Genomic DNA, 19,826 nt, shown 5'->3' with positions numbered 1-19,826 from the left:
ACCAGTTCCTAGACCGGACCAGACCAGACAAGATCAGAGATAGGACCTCCCCAGAGACTGGAGACTAGACCAGACCAGAGACTAGAGACAAGATCAGAGACGGGACACAGGAGCCCCCCCTCCCCCAAAAACTAGAACAGACCCCTCCAGAGACTAGAGACTGGATCCCTCCACAGAAAAACTGGGGGGAAAAAAAAACTAATATGGGAAACATTTAAACGGAAAAAAGCTACTGACTCTCATTAACATCAAGAGTCATGAGGAAATCATTAATAAATCAGTGATTTAAAAAATAAAAAAATAAACTCTTAAACCATTCAAGCATCTTCAGGCAGGCACTGAATACTTTTTAGTCCAACTGTATCTGTTATAGGTATCAGGAGAACATGGCTAACTGATCACATGGGCATTGATTGTTGTCTTGTCATTTGGATGTCTTGTATCCACTCACACACGACTCTTGCTGTGTGTTCAAGTGTCTCATGCTCACGCTTGTGTACAAGCATGGCTGACACATTTCGAGCTGCCTGTCATCTCTACCCTGCCATCCTGCTAAGTAGCCACAGAGTAGAGCAAAGGAGGTGGAATCTTGTCTATATTTCCTTCCTATCCTTTATTGATGGTAGAGTAATCACAGGGCCAGGGTACAATTCCACTTACTCTCTGCATCGCCTTAAGTAATGGATTTATGAGTGCATTAAAGAGTTATAGTCATCCAGAGGCCCCAGTCAGACTGGCTCTCTCCTTAATTCTCCTCCTGATTGACTGTGTTTGTGTCTCAGCTGGCCGTCAACTTCTGCTCTCTCAGCTTATGTCATGTGAGATCTCTCTGTCTCTGATTCTCAATTGTCTTCTCACTAAGGCTCATTTTCACTCTCTCAACTCTCAGGCGTGGCTTTGAGAGCACTTGGGTGACCCTTTTATCCATTACCCTCCTTTTTCCTGACTCTTGCATCCTTTCCTGCCTTCATCCTTTGGAGAGTCCTGATTTAAGAAAAAAAAAAGGGGAGGTGGGGAGTCAAGGGGGGTGTCTCTTGCTCTTTAGACCAACTAACCAAAAGGAACGATCACTTCAGGAACTCAGGCCATTTAATTCAGAACACCAACTGAATACTGAAAGCTGATGTGCACGAGCAGCTGCAGTATGGAATTCGAATATTGTCAGGGTATCTGTCTTTTGAGGTTTAGAAAAGAGATGCAGTGCATCAACCTCTCCTTTCACGCTCATGCTGCTACTCTGTTCTACTCCTTAGAGTTCTCTCCTCTCTCTCCCTCCAGTCTGTCCTTCTAATTAAGCTCAGTGTGCAGTGACACATTGGTACTCGACCTCCCATGAGAACCTTGTCCCTTCACGTCTGCTCTCGCTCGCTTTCTCACACACACACACACACACACAGCCAGATGCTTCACATAGGTAATGATACTAGACCCCAGTACAAAGAAATTCTGGGGGGGAAGCTTTGTCAGCAGATCATTTCTACATTTGTCTGCCATCAATTGTTATTGATTGTTAAACATGTAATTGTTATTGATTTGAGAATGTGACTACGGAGTCACTGGGACATGAAGGAAAGGACAAGCTATCACAAAAACGTACCATCAGAGCAGTGTATTAGGCAAGACAGACACTGCAAAGAGCTTCCAGTCAGCTAAAAATAGGCCATTGTCATCCAGTAACCGTCAGAGGTTCTTAAATTCAGTCAAATAAGTTTAGTCATTTATTTCTGATGAAATGCACTTGAATGACATTTTCTTTTCTCCTGCCATTCTGGTACATCATGCATATTTTCTCTCTGCTGCACCCACCACATTCCTGTTCACCATACCACAGAGTCCTCAGAAGGCATATCCCTCCCTCTGGGCAACTCCAAAGACTTCATCCTCAGCTTGGACATCAAGTTCATCTCCAACAGCAGCGTATCCGTGGTCCTTGAAACCACAGAGAAGGGTCCACCCTTCACTATTCACTATGTGACCAGTACGCAGCTCATAGCCTTCAAAGATCATGAAATCACCTATGGAATCGGGCCAAGAACCACGTGGACCACTCTGACCCGAGACCTCCTCACCGACCTCAGGAAGGGTGTCGGCTTGTCCAACACCAAGGCTGTGAAGGCCACAAAGGTTGGTCTGCATCAAATGTGTGCTGCTGATGATGATGATGATTTTCTAAAAAATACTGTGTTGACTTGGTAATTTAACTTGACCAGAGCTGCAGATATATCTTTGATTAATTAATCAATACATAGAAAATGAATCAGCAGCTTGTGTAAATTGTTTTCTCGTTTAATCACTTCACAATGATAATTCACTGTTTTTCCTCCTCTAATGTTTGGTTCAACTGGATATTTTGGTGTTTTGAACAAATGAAGTAATTTGAAGTCATAAACTAGCTTTTTTCACATTCAAACAAGCAATCTATTTATCAGAAAATGAATATATCTTGAAAGAAATATAAGCTGCTCCTGGACACTGAAATTTATTCACATCTTAAAGTTGTAAAGTAGAATCAATAGCTCTAATGATAATGTTTATTGCATCAGTGTTGAAAAATCTTTGTAAAATTTTAAATGTAGATTATGTGTAGATTTTTTTAATAAAATAAAAATAATTCCATTTAGAGAAATCACTAACTGATTACTTTACTGCTTTTTGCGTCTGGTTTCCTTTTCAGATCATGCCCAGACGGGTGGTGCGGTTAGTCCTACACGGGCGTGGCTTTGTTGACAACGTCACCATCTCCACCACTGCCCACATGGCCGCATTCTTTGCTGCCAGCGACTGGCTGGTACGAAACCAGGACAAACGAGGCGGTTGGCCCATCATGGTCACTCGTAAACTGGGGGAAGGCTTCCGGCCCCTGGAGCCCGGCTGGTACTCGGCTATGGCTCAGGGTCAGGCCATGTCCACCCTGGTGAGAGCCTACCTCCTCACCAAGGACCAGGTTTACCTCAACGCTGCCCTCAAGGCAGTTGGACCTTACAAGGTGCCTTCAGCGCAGCACGGGGTCAAAGCTGTGTTCATGAACAAATACGACTGGTATGAAGAATACCCCACCACACCCAGTTCCTTTGTTCTCAACGGCTTCATCTACTCTCTGCTGGGACTTTATGACTTGACTGAGACGGCCGGAGAGAAACTTGGCAGGGAGGCAGGGCAGCTGTTCAGCCGTGGCATGGAGTCACTGAAGGCCATGCTGCCGCTCTTTGACACAGGGTCTGGGAGCATCTATGACCTGCGTCACTTTATGTTAGGCACCGCCCCAAATCTGGCACGCTGGGACTATCACACCACGCACATTAACCAGCTTCAGTTGCTGGCATCCATAGACAACTCTCCCATCTTCAAAGATGTGGTCAAGCGCTGGAAAAATTACTTAAAAGGGATTCGTGCCAAGCACAACTAGTTTAACTGCAAGCCACAAATAGCAAACAGCTGAGATGAGGAGTGAAAGGAAATAAACTCTATGTGTGAAAACTGAATGGGTAATTGAATGTGATTGTGGTTGGTGCTCGCATTGTGTGTCTGTGCGTGTCCCAGATTTGGATGAGGTTCATAATCTAAAAGATGAGTCTATTCAGCTGCAGCTCTTAACTCTAAAACTTTCTGGTGTGCTCTGTTGCAGGTATTACATTTTCTGCAGCACTGACTGTAGCTCCCCACCCCTGTGTTTTTTTTTTTTTTTTCATCTTTTCTTTCCCTTTGAGCTAGTGTTTGTAAATATGCACAGACCTAGTTTAACAGGGTGTGTGTGTGTGTGTGTGTGTGTGTGTGTCAGTGTGTCAGTCAATATATGATAATAGAGGAAGACAAAACTTGTCCAAGTTTAATCAGTTTAATCTTTGATGCATCCAGTCTCATGTTAAACTGTATTTTTTTTACCATTTCATCCCAGAGTCACAAAGTTTATTGAACCAGATAAACTGTAAATAACAGAAAATATATTATAAATTATTTGGAGATGAATGTTCTTAAAAAAAAAAAAAAAAAAAAAAAGGCTATTACTGGAAAACACTAATGGATTTAATTTGTCCACTACCACACTTCAAGTTTAAAATCAGGAAGGTTCACCGTGTTTAAGCTGCTGGATGAGACACATTTTAGATGAAGAGTCAGATGTTTTATGCTTCCGAATCAGTGACCGCCAGGTCTCTATGAAGCTTCTTTCCCTAAAATACATGATGAGTAATGACAAATTACTTTGGGGAGGTAATTTTTTTTGTTTTGTGCTTATCAGTGTCCTTCAAAATTTTTACTTTTGTTTTTGGTGTTATGTGCTTGAAATCAACTCTTAAGAAATACCATATCTGCATAATTCACCAAATTTGATGTCGTGAGGGTTGAACTACCCGGCTACCAGTCACTCTCCTCGGTTGTCCCCCATATATCCAGTTTGTTTAGCTGAGCTGTTTTTTCTGCGCATTTGCGACTCAGCTCATCTTGAGTTCAGTGAAAAATTCACACACCCTGGCTGTGAAGCTCAACTGAGTCAAGTTTGTAAAGATGAGGTGGGTTCAAAGAAAAAAGGTGATGGAGGAATTCTTAAAATATCTGACCAACAGTCACACGTCTGTTGTCTTGCCTTTGTACAGTTTGGTTAGTTAGGAGACATTCAGGATGTAGAGACACATATTTAACAACAGCACGAAGGCCTCGTGGACATGATGTGTCCACATCTTCAGATCTTTCCAGGATTTTTTTTTTACTATTCTGATGAGGAACTACAGATCAATCAATGATTAGTGTTTAGTTTTGTCATTGATAAATAAAATGGAAATGTCAACTAAACCCTCCAGTATCATCAGAAATGTACACAGGACATGTTCACTCTATTTAATGAGTTAACTTTAGCTTCAAATGAATTCCAGTGAGCCTATCTAAATTTAAAATATGGCTTTTCCTTGTTTTTCTCAGTTTGAAGATCAGCATCGTTGTGTTGTAGCTACATTTTCATACATTTTTTTTTGTAGCTGCCTGTTTGACCTTTCAAGGTTCTTGTGCTCTTAAAAAGCCCTATGAAAAGCTCCTCTCCTATAATCTAAACTCAAAGATGATAATTGCAGGATCCTTGCGTAGGCGGTCTGGATGTCCGTGTTGTGTATTGAAGTTGATAGAAATTTGGCCAGCAGAGGCATCAGTTTATCTCACAATCGTGTCAATTCATAGCATTTAAACAGACAAAGCTGGAGGTAAATTCTGGATAAACACAACTTGACCGTCAGTCCCAGCAGGATTTAATTTCTCCTCTCAGCTGTTGTGATTGCATGAACGCAGCGTTTTTTTTTAATCCGAGCACTGCCCTGTTGACCGCTGTCAGAGGAGAGATGGGCTTGCCAAGACTCGAACAATTCACCCGGCTAATAGGCTGGAGAGCCCACGCACACAGTGCAGTCGCAGTCAGGGATGAGTCAGCATTCACTGGCATCGCTCTCACAAACAAAACAAAAGCGGAGCTCTCCGCATCAATGAGCCTTTCATCGATCTGCTTTAAGGATTATTAATAAGGGTCACGAGAATTACGCTGGTTCATTTTTCTGAACATGGCAATGTTGACTTTTACCCTGGTCTTATGCAAAAAAAACCAAAAAAACCAAAACCTTGAGCTGAGTAGATTTTCCCAAACAGTCTGATTTCAGGTTGTCATAGTGTGATCTATTAAGTCTACATCAAAGAAGCTCGTGACTCATTTTGATATATCGCTGGGTGGAAAAGAGACACTCCAGTACAAACATCCTTCTGACCAGACAGCCTAAACTCCAGCTCACCTTCTTGCTTCCAGGACTAAGCGAGGATTTATGTATGCTATGGCCTCTGCTGAAGAGTGGGGGATTGCTCACAGATATTGTCACAATATTTCAGGAAAAAAGCTGCATTATGTCAAAAAAATAGTCCTGATATTTCTGAGAAAAAAGAAGCACCGTATTAGGAACACTAGAAGTCTCTTAAAGATAAGAAGTCTAGACTTTTATTCTACATTTACTCTCTTATTGTATTACACTTTTTTTTTCTCAAAATGTGGATGAAATATAGCTTTTTTGTAATACTATATCTTTTCCACAAGATTATAACTCATCAAAATCTTTCTTTTCTTTTCCTTCTTAGCAGTGGCCCTAATCCTCCACCATGGAGCTTTATATTGTATAATACTGAAGTTGTGTTTTTATTTTTTTATTTTTTTCATGGTCCGACAGAAGAGGTTTGAGTACATGTTGGTTTGACTGCTCGCTGATCCTTTTTCCTTGTGGCATTTTCTCTCCATGGACACTTGCATAATTCATACCATTTTGAGAGGACAGTAGATATATGTAGTTTAAAGGGAACATTCAGGAACTGAAGTATTGTGTGTTAATAACTGGCTCCATTTTGTTTATACCAAAGTCATTGATTCAAGTACATATGAATTTGTATACTGTTGTGTAAACCAATTTCCATGAAGCATTTAATGATAAGATTCCCTAGAGATGTCACAAAGAGACACTGCCTTTTGAGAAATTCTAGTTTTTCGTACGTAGGTTGAATAGATCTTAGCAAAAACAAGATGTGTAACTTGCTTATCATAAAAGGGGATGTGTGCAACTAGAGATTAGCATTTAGTCAAGGGAAATTAGTCAAAAGCTGCAAATTTTCCTTCAAAGTTCTTGCTCGGTTTGGTTTGTTGTGAGTGTTTTTGTTTTTTTTTCTTTTAATCATTTGTTGGATCAGTCATTGCATCAGATGGTTTTTCTTGATAGACAAAAGCACAACTGCCATTTATTATCACATGATATGGTTTTCATTTTGGATTTGTTTTGTTTTTTTCCATGACAATATGCAACGCCTTCATTAAGAAAGCTGCTATTATTCACTGTGTAACTGATAGAAGAACTTCCTTTTTCCTCACTTTAGTGGTATTTTTGTGTGTCTCTCCACAACACATTAAGACTCCGACATATGGCCGCTGAGGTCAAATGTAATTTATGCAATAAAATGTTTACTGGAGTCTTGACACCACAGCAGATCCAGAGTGGTTGTATAGACTTTGCTATCCAAGCACAATGTGCAAATGCTACCATTTTTTAGTCCAAGGAAGAGATGTGTTTATATACAGAGTAAATCTTTGTGCTTCAAAATTTAGCTTTTTAAAGGTGTTAAAAAATAAAAGCGTTTTCTTTTTTTTTTTAACTTGTGCTTCGATCTCTCTCTCTTATGTTGAACTTAATGGGGGTGGTTTTGCACCTCAACAGTGCATATCGGTTGATCTGAGCTTGTCCATGGTGGAGCTCTGCAGCAGAGGAACGCTTTTCTCACACCGAACCACAGAGAAGAAAAGCAATCCCAATAAATAATTTATCCTAATTAGTCTGTTCTGATCCAGTGAGACGCGCAGACACCTGAGAAGGGCTGTATCTCCTGCCACTCGCTTGCATTTTTCATTACCTTCTGGCATTTATACAATCAAACCATGATTACTGCCTCAGAGCTGCACACTTTACCCCTAGCATCTCATTCCTCCTCTTTCTCCGCCATCAATGATGTTACCGTCCCTCCTGACAGTGAGTCTGTCTCCCAGTCCTGTAATTAGCCTTAGATAGAGCCAACAAGCCTGCTCTCTGCCGCTGGCTTCTCCTGCTGCCGTTCATATGCCTTTGAGAAGGCCGTGATGACATTACAGTGAGTCATTGGTAAGCCAGTGTCTGGAGGCCACGGTCTGTACAGTGGCCATAAATTCAAGCTAACGTCCCATTGACGCCTGCATTGTTGGAACTGTTTTTGTGTGGCTCTGTGGACCCAGAGCACAATTATCCCAAGTGCAGTTTAAGTCCCTGAAAATGTTTGAGGTTTCACATTGTTGAGCAACTGGCAAATGTTTTTTTTTTCCCCTCCCGGTAAATGAAAGATGAGGAAAATCAATACCTCTCTCTCACCTGTCCATTAAATATACACCTAAGGCTACAGCCGGTGGCTATTTCAGCTGACGGGAGCAAAAGAAGCCTTTCCAGTGTTAAAAAACGCACCTGTCATTTATCGCAAAAGACAGTTTGTTGGACTGGCTGCTGCTTGCTTCATATATTTAACAGGCTAATAAGGAGTAATATAAATCCTTCATCTGTTTTTCCGTTATCAGCTTTCACCTGAGCAGTCTGCTGTGAAGCTTTTTCAAAATCATTAGAGAATCGGTGTCTCCCAAATTACTTCATGTCACATTCTGTATAATTTATCTTCTCTACTAAACCAACAACAGAGACAGAGAAATGGTGATTACACTAAAAAGTAATAAATCTCCTATATCTGTCTCCAAACCTGATAACTGCTGTGTTTTTGTTCATTCACATGCAGCTAGCACACTTTGGTAGGGAGTGCTGGAAGAGAACAATTAGGAGACCCAGCAGCAGTAAGAGCTAGAGTAAAGAGAAAAAATACACAGCCACGAACAGGTGAGATGGAAAGTCTGCGGCTGTGGGATTTATAGAAGGAAAACCAAAGTCGAAAATTCTGCCTGGAGTCTGACAACTATTAATAATGTATCAGTAGGGCGTCTGCCACACATGCTCCTCATTTGGAGACACAAACTACACTTCATCAGCCAAAACACCAGGGAGGCACCAACTCCTCGAGCAGCTGCAGTGCAGCCTAAAACCCATCTGTCCCTCGAACGCCACAGCAGCACAGTCGTTCCTTCAAAATGGCAAATGTAAAAGAAGGGAAACCATGGCTGAATGGAGTTATTCCAAGAAAATCTCGTCAAAATAAAACTGGGCACTTTCATTCTCAGCTCGAAAAATGTCATTGCAGTTTTACTGGGAACAGCATGCTGATAACTCGTACAGCTTCCCTCTGCTTTCTAAACAGCCTCCGGTCTTCATGGATTTCACAGTCCTCCAAGGTTCGGCTTTATGTTGACACAATTGCATCACATTGTTTGTGCAGATTTGTCAGATGCACATTTAATGCTGCCGATCTCCTGTTTTACCACATGCCTGTGGTGTTCTGCTGGATCCACACCTGCTGTGCATGGTCAACTCCAACACTCAGTGAAGCCGTACACTGTTACACCCCCACCACCGGCCTGGACTGTTGACTCAGTCAGGTTGTATCCAAGGGTTCATGGCACTGACTTCAAATTCAGACCAGACCATCTGTGAGCCTCATCAGGGATCCAGATTCCTCGGGCCAGGCTGCTGTCCTCCAGCCTTTAGTTGTCCAGTGCTGCCGCCCCAGATTTCTGCTCTGACAGGAGTGGAACCTGATGTGGTACTCTGCTGCTCCACCTCCTCTGACGATTCTGTTGCAAATACGTGCTCAGTGATGAAAAGTAAGTATAATTACTGCAACAAAGCCACAAATGTGATCTGATGTGCTTGGTAGTGCGGCTGTTATTCACAAGTGTAATGGCTCCTTCCTGCTCTCAGTGTCATTCAAAGGAGACATGAATCACATCTCTGCCTGCTTTTTCACAAAGACCTCATAGAAAGTGGGCATAAGCTTAATAATCATTTTTGTAAGTATTGGTCCTTATGAACTCAGATTTGTCCGTATTGCCAATCATTTCAAATGAAAAAAATCTAATTTTCTTCTTGATACTACACATTACATTACTACACTACTACATTTGTGATGCACATTTATTTTCCTCATATTTTCTATCCAGGACTTCACTTGTAATGTATGTAGTAATACAATGTATTTCAGCAGCATGCAAAAACAACACACATGTTGCATCAGTAGTAACATCTACACCTCAGTTGATTTTGTAAACTCATCTCACGTTTTGTCTGTAAAGGTAACACCAGTCAAATGACCTTGGGAACTTGGGAAATACACCTTTGAAGTCCTCAGTATTTTCCTCCACTGCACACAAAGTAAGATTAATATAATAATGTGTTATGAGACTTTGGACTTTCCTACAGTCAGCTGAGATAAACAAAATCAAAGTTAGCCCCGTATTAAGGAAAAAAACATTTGCATCAGCAACAACGACTCAATGAATGCTTAATATGAGAAGTAGTTGTGCTGATGTTACACAAACATTCCAGAGACACAACTTGGCTTGCATTGCAGAGGAGGCAAGCGGCGCTGCGTGATCTTTAATTCCCTGTGATGTCTCCAAAAATTGTAGCTCTGTGGCCAAAGGTCATTGAACAGTAAATTAACTAGCATAAAGGAAAATATATGGAATCTGAGAACCAAGTGTGAGGAGCCAGAGAGCCTAAAAGGAAAACATCGATATCTGATGCTTCAGATCAGTACCTGTCCAGCTTCTGTTTGAAAGCACTGACACCTGGTGGTGGTGAAACAGGACAGCACCAGGATCAATGCTGCAGTGATAGTGGCATCACTGCCACTCCCATTTTTATTCTTCATCTTTACAAAAGGATGAAAAAGAGGAAGGAAATTTAAAAACAAAGTGTCTTACGGGGGTGTTTGTCCGCTGTCTATAGGCGACTCTGGTTAATAAGGCACTACGATTTGTGGAGCATGCCTGCTCAGTTTTCAGAAGGCACAAGGGATCCTGGGTAAATAGGATGAGTTGTCAGGTGTGATGTTGAATCCCTCTCCACTGACAATCAGACAGAAACCGGTGCTTTTCCCTTTTTTTTCTGCTTCTTTTTCAAATGATTTCTGTCTGGAATCGACCTACATGCTGCGCCTTTTGTCACCCTTATCACATCTGTCAGCAAAGCATTCTTCCTGAAACCTGCAGCCAGACAGGGCAGTGAAACCCTTGTTGCTCTTTCACCTGCGTATTGAGTCATTTAAAGGAAGTGTTTTGATTAAATATGTCGCCAAAAATAAAAAAGAAACCATAAAGGTGATGCCAAGAGCTCTAATTATCTGTTCCTCTCCCCTCAGCAGAGACTTTTCCTCTCAGTGTGGTCAGTAATCCTACAGATAGATTTGTTTTCATTCCCTGGCCTTATTTTCTTTGCCCTGCTCAGCACTTCACTTTGTTTATACTGTTCCCATTAAAACTCTTGACTTACACATTAACTTGTCATGTGAACTGATTCCAAACAAAACCGGTTTTGCACTCAGGCTTGTATCTCCTGCTGGTTTATCTATTGATTAATATAATTTTTTTTGTTCTAAATCTGCGGTGATACTCTGGATCCTGCTCATCTGAGCTGAAGCTGAATGAGATCCCAAGGTGCTTCGCTGTAGCACGTGTTGGTTCATCGCTCTGAGCTGTTGTGATTGTAGCTAACAGCGCCACATTGTGCATTAGCAGACGTGGTTTGAGCAAAAGCCTGGCTGACAGAAGTCAAATATTTCACAGGAACATTCTAATAAAATGCACGTAATTAACACATTTGGAATAATTTGAATGGGTTTGTGGATTGAAGCCTCAGTCTGAGGTTTACTTATGTAAAGCCAGAATAAATTTAGTTTTCCATCAGCTGTTTTGAGATAAAGCATTAACTTATTGTTTGTGTTTAAACAATAGCAAGCTGCACATTTTTTGTTGAGCTTCAAGGAATACAGTGTATTCACCTCATATAGTGACCAAAGCAAAAAAACAAACAAACAAACGATCTACCTGTAAAACAACTGAATAAATCACAAATAAAATCTGTAGCCTGTTTATTTCCTAATCCTGCTCTGACCTTAGCGTGTGTTTTATCTCTGTAGTGTTTAAACAGCATAATCACCTCAGGGAGCTGCGGTTCAGTCACTCCTGGGTGTGACAGGTGCCGTCAGTCTGAGGGCAGACACTGACATGCAGTTGCACCACAAGACGAACAGGAAACGGGCCTGAAAGGAGGTCAGATGACTTTTTGTGACAGAGCCACTGAAACCATCCATTCGCTGGGCGAGCCCCATCTGGTTCCGGCTGACACTGAGTGCGGGGTCAGGGGTCAGGCCTGGTTCCGAGGTTCCTCACAGAAGCCTTGCTGAGCTCCTTGTGGCAAATCCATGAAAAAAACGTGAGGCTGACAAAGATGTCACTTATTCAGTAAAACCTGCTGTGCTGGCTTCTCCCTCATCTCTTTGTGACAGGAATACAAAGTCCTGAGTTTGGCAAACAACACCTTTCTTATGTTAACATGCAATTTGCGGTAGTAAGCACACTTTCTGCGAAAACATTGTCTTCCCTTTTACAAAAAACTATTGTTTTGTAGTGCCCAACAAGCTCTCATGTGTGTGAGCATACACCTGTGTGTACATATTCCCTCTCACTTCCTCAGAGAACACAGGAGGCGAGGGTTTGAAGAGGGAGGAGGTGAAGGGGAGGAACCATGTGAGAGCCGGCATGGCAACACAAACTTGATAAAAAAAACCCAGGCGCACCCAGCGGCAGCCTCAGTTCAGTTCGCCTCCCGTGCAGACAGCACCGGCAGCACCTTGATAACCATGCTCAGCCTCATCCGGTTACCGCGAGTCTTCACCATCAATCAAGTACCCAAAGTAAGTTCATGGATCTTTAGTGCACATTTCGTTCACTTTGGGACTGTGTGTGATTTTAGGAAAAGCTACCTGTTTGAGGACATAAATGGTCATTTCTTTTAATAACATCTTTAAATTGGTTTTCTACAAAAGCGCTCTCAAATCCGTGCTTCCTCACTGATTCCTTCCTGGCCGGTGATCAGGCAGAGAGCGGTTAGTCCTCCTGATCCCTGGTTCAGACAGACACTTGTCCACTGTTGGCTTCCGGGTCTTCTGGAGTTTGTCTCATCCTGTGGTTGAAAAACAACTTTCTCAAAGTATTTACTTCAGTCTAACCAATATGTTTTTTTTGTTTTTTGTTTTGTTGAGGTTTTCCATGAGGACAGCATCATCTCTGGGTACCGACACCCCTACAGCTCAGCCACAGACTGCGTCCTGAGCCTGTTCCAGCTGACCAACGAGACGCTCAACATCTGGACCCACTTTCTGCCCACCTGGTACAGCTGACACATGCTAAAATAAAAATGTAGGAAATACGATAGGATGTGTGATTCCTGTTTGCGTTCTCCAACTTTCGTGTGTTTTACTGAGGAGAAAGGGACTCCATATGTTTTAAGCTGAAGACAGGCTAAAAAGCCGAAGAAGAGAAAGGACAGACTCAAAAAGGGGAAAGACGCAGAGGTTCACTGTCCACATCCATCTATAGTACATCTCTGCACAGTATGGCCACTTTTTATCTGAGGCACAGAAAAGTGATATTGTGTCTTCTGTGTTTCCTCTTTTTGTTGTGTCAAACACTGAAACTTAATAGCATGGACGTCAAATCCATAGCTGCTGGTGGTTACTAGTCTTGCTGCAAATGTCAGATGCCAGTTGGTTTGACTGCATACAGTACTCCGCTGAGATAGCATGCATGTGTTTGTATATGTGTGTTGAGCGTATACTAAAGTCACTTGGGTGTTTGTGTCATGGGGCATAGTGTAGACCGACAGGACCGCCATTAATGAGCGGAGTGCGCCTCAGGCTTTCATATGAGATGCTGCGATTAGTTAACTGCTAAGTGACACGGAAAGGCACAAATAATGTAGATTTGTTAATGAGGTGCGCTGAGTCGTGGAAACAGTGGCTGCACTACACAAACTACAGCTCCTGATAAGATGATTCCTTTTGTGTTACAGTGTTAGCTTTTATGCAACCAACAGTCACTGACAAATGTGTGAGGCATCTGTGTGAAAATCTACATTCAGTTAATTCTGGATATCTTGGCTCTATTTAGTCTGACTTGGAATACGTTTATTGACATTTTATTTATATATGTCCGAGTCTGCTTGGAAAAGGAATTGGAAAACAGACAGGAGGTTCTTATATATTTTGGTACTTTTGTGGATTTGTTCACTTTCTTCTTTCTTTCTTCCTTTCTGTGAGCAGTCTAATGGTCTCAGTGTTTACTGTCACTTCGCAGCAAGGGGCTCGCTAATTCCAGTTTGTTTGGGCTGCTTTAAAAATCGGGAGGATTTTTGTTGTTGTTGTTGTTGTTGTTTATAAATACACTTTCCTGCTTAGCGACCACTCTCTGCATGAAATATAGAGGTAGAAGTAAATAGGAACTAGCTTATCTTATCCTAAAGGCTATTACTGTAGGAGCTCTCTCCACAGGGCAAAGAGGAGCCGACCAGCAGCGCCGAAGCTCAGCAATGAAAAGTAACACGTGTTGATTCTTGGACAATTGCAAATGTAAAACTCATTATTTGTGGGTTTGCTCACACCCACATTTGGTGCCTGACGTACAAATATCAGAAACCAAATGCTCAGTCACACACAGGTGCACTTTCCTCATCATGGTGGTCACTGCGCGGATAGTTATTCTGTTACAGTGGGACAGATGGTGGTTACCATGTCATGTTCAGTCAAGTCTATCCAGTCAGGTGTAGTTAACTCGATGCGATGTGCTCCTTCTCACAGGTACTTCCTGTGGAAGCTGGTGACGGTGGTGCTGATGCAGACGGTGTGGCGGGACTCCTTCACCTGGCCTCTGCTCATCTTCCTGCTCTCATGCTGTATTTATCCTCTGGCGTCAAGCTGTGCTCACACCTTCAGCACCATGTCAGCGCGGGCGCGCCACATTTGCTTCTTTTTTGACTACGGTGCCTTGAGTTTCTACAGCCTGGGTAAGTGCACGCTGATTCATTAGTAACCAGATGAGAAATGTCTTGGGCTTGGGTGCTGCTGCCTCACGCTCAAAACTCTCAAAGTGCGAAAAGCTGTGAGTGAACTGTTGTCATAAACTAATAGTTGTCAGTAACTAACCAGAGTATTTGTGTAAGAGGAGCCACTGTCTTAAAAAATGTAAATTGTTGACATTTTGTGATGCACGACACTTTCAGCGAAACATTTTCTGTTTTAGAGTAAATCGTACCGAATCAAGTGTGTTTGTGATTTAATGTTTTAGAGGAAACAAATGCCTGGTGCTCAATATGTTGACACTTTCATGCAGACTTTGGATGAACACATATAGTCATTACCTAGTCAATAAGACAGTCTGCGAAAATCTTGGTTTTTATCATGCTTTCATGTAGAGTGTGATGTGCCGACATCTGTCTCTCTTTTTGAGGCAGCAGTTACAGGATACGTTGTGTTGTGGTGTGTTGTGTGATGTGAAGTAAAAGCTAAATCAGAAGTGAAATCATACTATAAATGACAAAAGTGTAGAGAATTGTTTTTCGTTTCTGACTTTGCCCTGTCGGTGTGTCTGTGTGCTGGTGCTGCAGGGTCAGCAGTCATCTACTCAGCGTACGTCTTTCCGGACAAATGGGTGAACAGCTTGTTCCATCGGTGGTACGTTCCCATCGCTGTCCTCAACGCTGTCATCTGCACCAGCCTCGCCTGCTACTCCAGGTATGATGGGATTCATCTGATACACCTCAGCTCTCACTGAAGCTGTTCTGTAGCCTAAGCTCTTTCTGTTACGCAGGTAAACAAATCATAGTACTAAGCATCAATTTTCCCAATTCCTGGTGATTTTTAAGGAAAAACTGTTTTGTTTTGGTTGTGATTGTAGATCTGAAGTGTCCTCACTTATTTTATATACCACCTGCATAAACCCTTTATTGTGTATGTAAACAGAAAATAATGGTTATGGAATGATGCTACATGAAACTGTTTGTAAAACTTTTTAAATTTCAATACAAGATACACAAACAGCTATTTCTGGCCGACATTGATGTTTGGACAATGATGCAGAGTGGCAACGTGGAGAGCAATGACAACACTTTTAGTGTACAGTGGGTGTACAGTTTTTTTTTTGTTTTTTTTTTTTTTTAAATCTGGGTGATCTTTTACCATCTGGAAATATAACTGTGATGAAGCTTATATTTCAACAGAATCTGAATTATTCAGCAACAATTTCCTTTAAAGAAGAAATAGTGATGAGCCACCACTTGCATTTACAGCATTTACAGCATTTACCACTGTTAGCTTTGTTCTTTTCATCTTGTGGTAAATTAATGTTGGCTTCTTCTTCTTCTTCTTTTACTCGCCTCTCGCTGCTGCTAAGGCTTGGCTTGCCATTTCTACAATATAGTCACGACATCATAAAAAGGTAAAGACTGCGCACTTGCTTAAAAATCTGCTCTGCCAATCTCCCCTCAACTATTCTCTCCAGAATATGTGTTGTAAAATGACAGTCATAAAGACCTGCAGTTACCTCCTTTAAACATTTATGGTTATGATTGTAAATATTGGCATGCTTTCACACGGACTTCACTGGGCTGCCTGACTCACTAAACTCACAAAAAAAAAGGCATGGGTGTGACAGTGGAGCTCTGACAGTGGGTGACTCTCTGTAAATCCAGCTGGGCAGGTTAGGCGACCTGAGAGCACATGTTCACTAAGAAACTGACTAACTGGCTGAGAAAATAACAGTGTGTTATGCACAACATGCATAACAAAACCGTTTTCAATCTGCCTATATGAATGTTCTGTGAAGTAGACCAATTTTTGTTTCCACACACCCAGCTAAGACTCCACATGTATGTAACAAATCCTTATATAGTTCATTGCATTAGTGATTCAGGATGTTTCCACATAGCTCTCTGCAGTCATAAGGAAGATTTTGTGAATTGAAAAATTGCGTCTTTTATTTCAGATTCCAGGAGTCCCAGAGCCCAAAGTTCAGTAAATGTCTTCGTGCTGTTGCCTTTGCCTACCCCTGCCTGTTTGACAACATTCCTCTCTTCTATAGGGTACGGCCAGATACATGCATATCACGTCTGTTGCTTCAAGACACAGAGGAGTGACTGTTGTCATTTCCAGAGGTGACAAAAGTACTCATATTCTGTACTTAAGTAGAAGTGCAGATACATGTATAAAAAAAACTCTCTGGTAAAAGTAGAAGTACTGATTCAACTCTTTTACTCAAGTAAAAGTAAGAAAGTACAGGCTCTGAAATGTACTTTCAAATTAAAAGTAAAAAGTAAAAATGAATTTTTGCCGTTAATGAGACACAATACATCCTTTGATAATTTCTGCTCCAGTACAAGTTCTCAGTTCTCTCTCTGCCGTCCCCTCACTCACTACACTTCTTCCCGTGGTTAGGATGTATATATTTTTGTGTATACATGTAGGGAGTAGAAGTAAAAAGTCGTCACAAAAATAAATACTCAAGTAAAGTACAGATACCTGGAAAATCTACTTAAGTACACTACTTAAGTATTTGTACTTCGTTACTTGCCACCTCTGGTCATTTATAAGGTCCTGTGAACTGGAAAAGAGGACCGGGGTTTGGTACTAGAAAAACATTACCAAAAAATTCAAACAATGAAGTCCTTAGGTACTTGTCGACTCCTCCCAGTGGGCGTCAACAAATCGACTTTTCTGTTAATGCCCTAGTTAGTACTTTAAATAATACAAACGCCATTAAAAATTAATAGCCAAAATCCTTACAAAAATCAAAGCCATGTGATGTAAGTCACATTTTTTGAGCACACATTCTAAATTGTAAAAGTGTCATTGGATATAAAAGTGTGAACACTGGAGTGAAATATGTTCAGGAATTTGGATCTTTAGGTCACAAACCAAACAGCCAATGTTTCCAATGTAGTCTGTAACAAATCATTAAGCATGGTTAAAATTGAAGGTCCATGAAGGATGCGAGTTACAAAATAAAGCGTTAAGACCTGACTTGCTGCGTACAGGAGGATGAATAAAGGGTTTAGATAATCACTATGGGGATTGTGTGTTTCAGCTCTTCCTCTGTACATGGACTGTTCGTTCGTACCTTGTTGAAAAATCTGAATGTGAAAAAAGTGGTTTCCTACTTCCATTTTATGTGTTTCGCCTACATCTGTGTGTGTTCTGCGTTCACAGGTGTTCTTGTGTGTAGGGGAGGGATGCACAGACAATGATACAAACATTCTCCACTGCTATCACATCAGCTTGGCTTTCCTCACGGGCTTCCTGTTTGCCACACATCTGCCTGAGCGCCTGGCTCCTGGCAGCTTTGACTACATAGGTAAGAGTAATTTGAGGAGTGGATGTATGTGCGTTGTCAGCAGCAGTGATTGTTGCAGCCCGCAGGGCTTCCCCCCTGTCCCATGTTGTGTCTCCATGTCCTTAGCCTCATTGTTTTGGTTGTGCTGTTGGAGTTTACAGTTTAGCTTCACACCTGTTGCTTGCATCGGTGTCGTGCCTGCCAGCCTCAGGCCCCTGTTACAAAGCTCTAAAAACATCCTTTTATCATATGGGAAGCTGTATTTTTTTTTTAGTGCTGGTGAAAACACCAGTATGTCTACGTTTATGTTTTGTTTGTGCTGGCTTTCAGTTTTTGACAATCCATTTTTGGTTTTCTTTTTTCTGTTCCTTGGATAATTTCCCAATTTTTAATATGTAAGAAACAAAGTCTTTTGTGAAGCCCTTTATGTGTTTTAGTCTATTACTTACACTTACAAAGAAAGTAGATTTTTAGTCGTGCCAACATTTGTTTAACGTTTAACGCATTGTTAAATATTGAGCAAATGTGTAACCATTTTTAATTCTTGTGAAATCAGTAGGCACTGTGAATTATTTGCTCACTTGTAAAGCCCTGGGCTCACAATTTGTTCAGGTCAAACATGACTCGACTGCTCCCTCCACAGGTCACAGCCACCAACTCTTTCACGTGTGTGGCATCCTTGGCACACACTTCCAAATGAAGGCCATTGAACAGGACATGGTGACAAGACGACCCTGGCTCATTCAACACTCCATTCCGGTCACATTTTCCAACTCAGTGGGTGTAGCTCTGCTTTGTTTGGTGGTGAATTTGAGTATTATCATCCTCTACAGCCTACCGCTCCTCTCTTCAGCAGTCAGCCGAGAAAAGAAACGTGTTAAAAATCCAAAGAAAACCTTCTACTAAATACTCAAATCATAAGTAACGGCTGAGAGATTCCCAGTTGGTGCCACAGACGAATGTCAGGAGGTCATTATGGTTTATTTAAAAACCTTGTAAAAACCACTCCTGAGCCGAGCTGATGTAATGTTCAAACAAATGATAAATTGTTGTCTGCAGTAAACATTTGGTGGTATTTGTCTTTAAACACCATTGTGATGACAAATGTAGGGGAAAGTTGAAAATCAGGACATCATTTGCAGAAATACGCAACATCAACATAATGTTTTTTGTTTTTTACCTTAATATGTAATTCATCCTAATGTTTCTCAGGAAACTTGTTCCAATAAAAAGCTACTAATGTAGCTAAGCAGGTTAGCGACATCATGAACAAAACACCACACTACTATATTTAAACTATGTTAAATTAAAAATGAATGAATGTCTCTTAAAACTGCATTGCTGTAGTTAAACACTGTATTTTTCATATTTATACTGTTTGTGTTCCTGCAGCCTTATGACTTGTAGAGCCTAAAAGCTATGTGACAGTCACACACAGAACACAGCGACATAAAAGGGGCAGTAATGACAAAGGGAACATGATCGTGTAGCTTTGAGCTGCCAGCAATATAGTTACTGATAATGAATGATGTTAGACGGAATGGATGTTTTCAGTACTAGAGTCGTTTTCTTTTCCATGATTGATGTTTTTGCCTCACTGGATCATGTTGCATTTTCCTTTAAAAAAAAAAGTATTTAAGTATAATGCTACTCATTTATATATTTTTTTCAAATAAACCATACACCAAACTAATTGTGTCATTCTTACGCTCTCTCTTACACACAAAGAAAACAAAGAAAATTATTGGGTATGTTGAATTCACAAGGGGAGATCGATTTGGACCCTGTACTTTTGAATCAGCTTGGAAAAAAATATTTGAACAAGTGGATATGGATGAATCAAATTCCTGTAGAAGACAACGTCCCCTGACATTTAAGACTGTCCGTCATGTTTATTTAACAAATCTCAAAAAGAAGCATTTTCAAATGTAGATCCTGCTTGCGGCATATGTAAATTTTCTCCAGCAACTCTGAC

General features: G+C 41.2%; 2 protein-coding genes across 6 annotated transcripts in view; both read left to right on the top strand.

The window, feature by feature from the left end:
- glceb (glucuronic acid epimerase b) overlaps positions 1 to 5,590 on the top strand; it is a 42,863-nt gene extending 37,273 nt beyond the window's left edge. For all 3 annotated transcript variants that reach the window (XM_029498123.1, XM_029498121.1, XM_029498122.1), the window contains 2 exons: positions 1,832 to 2,124; positions 2,675 to 5,590. In XM_029498123.1, the coding sequence (XP_029353983.1) occupies positions 1,832 to 2,124; positions 2,675 to 3,406 (1,025 nt within the window). In that variant the 3' untranslated portion in view covers positions 3,407 to 5,590. The remainder of the gene's footprint in view (positions 1 to 1,831; positions 2,125 to 2,674) is intronic.
- Positions 5,591 to 12,284: 6,694 nt separating this feature from the next.
- Positions 12,285 to 19,534, top strand: paqr5b (progestin and adipoQ receptor family member Vb). Of its 3 annotated transcripts, XM_029497902.1 has the most exons (8): positions 12,285 to 12,384; positions 12,733 to 12,860; positions 14,326 to 14,531; positions 15,132 to 15,258; positions 15,917 to 15,961; positions 16,508 to 16,604; positions 17,728 to 17,872; positions 18,495 to 19,534. In XM_029497902.1, the coding sequence occupies exons 1-8, from the start codon at positions 12,331 to 12,333 to the stop codon at positions 18,755 to 18,757; spliced, it is 1,065 nt and encodes a 354-aa protein (XP_029353762.1). In that variant the 5' UTR covers positions 12,285 to 12,330; the 3' UTR covers positions 18,758 to 19,534. The 3 variants fall into 3 exon arrangements, with proteins under 3 accessions (XP_029353762.1, XP_029353764.1, XP_029353765.1); XM_029497904.1 differs by lacking the exon at positions 15,917 to 15,961; XM_029497905.1 differs by lacking the exon at positions 12,285 to 12,384 and having other exon boundaries at positions 12,762 to 12,889.
- The last annotated feature ends 292 nt before the right edge of the window (positions 19,535 to 19,826 follow it).

The sequence above is a fragment of the Echeneis naucrates genome, chromosome 3, assembly GCF_900963305.1.
Source record: "Echeneis naucrates chromosome 3, fEcheNa1.1, whole genome shotgun sequence".
NCBI classification, from domain to species: domain Eukaryota; kingdom Metazoa; phylum Chordata; class Actinopteri; order Carangiformes; family Echeneidae; genus Echeneis; species Echeneis naucrates.
Note: the sequence above shows the minus strand (reverse complement) of the source record. Positions and strands in the feature narration are given on the sequence as shown.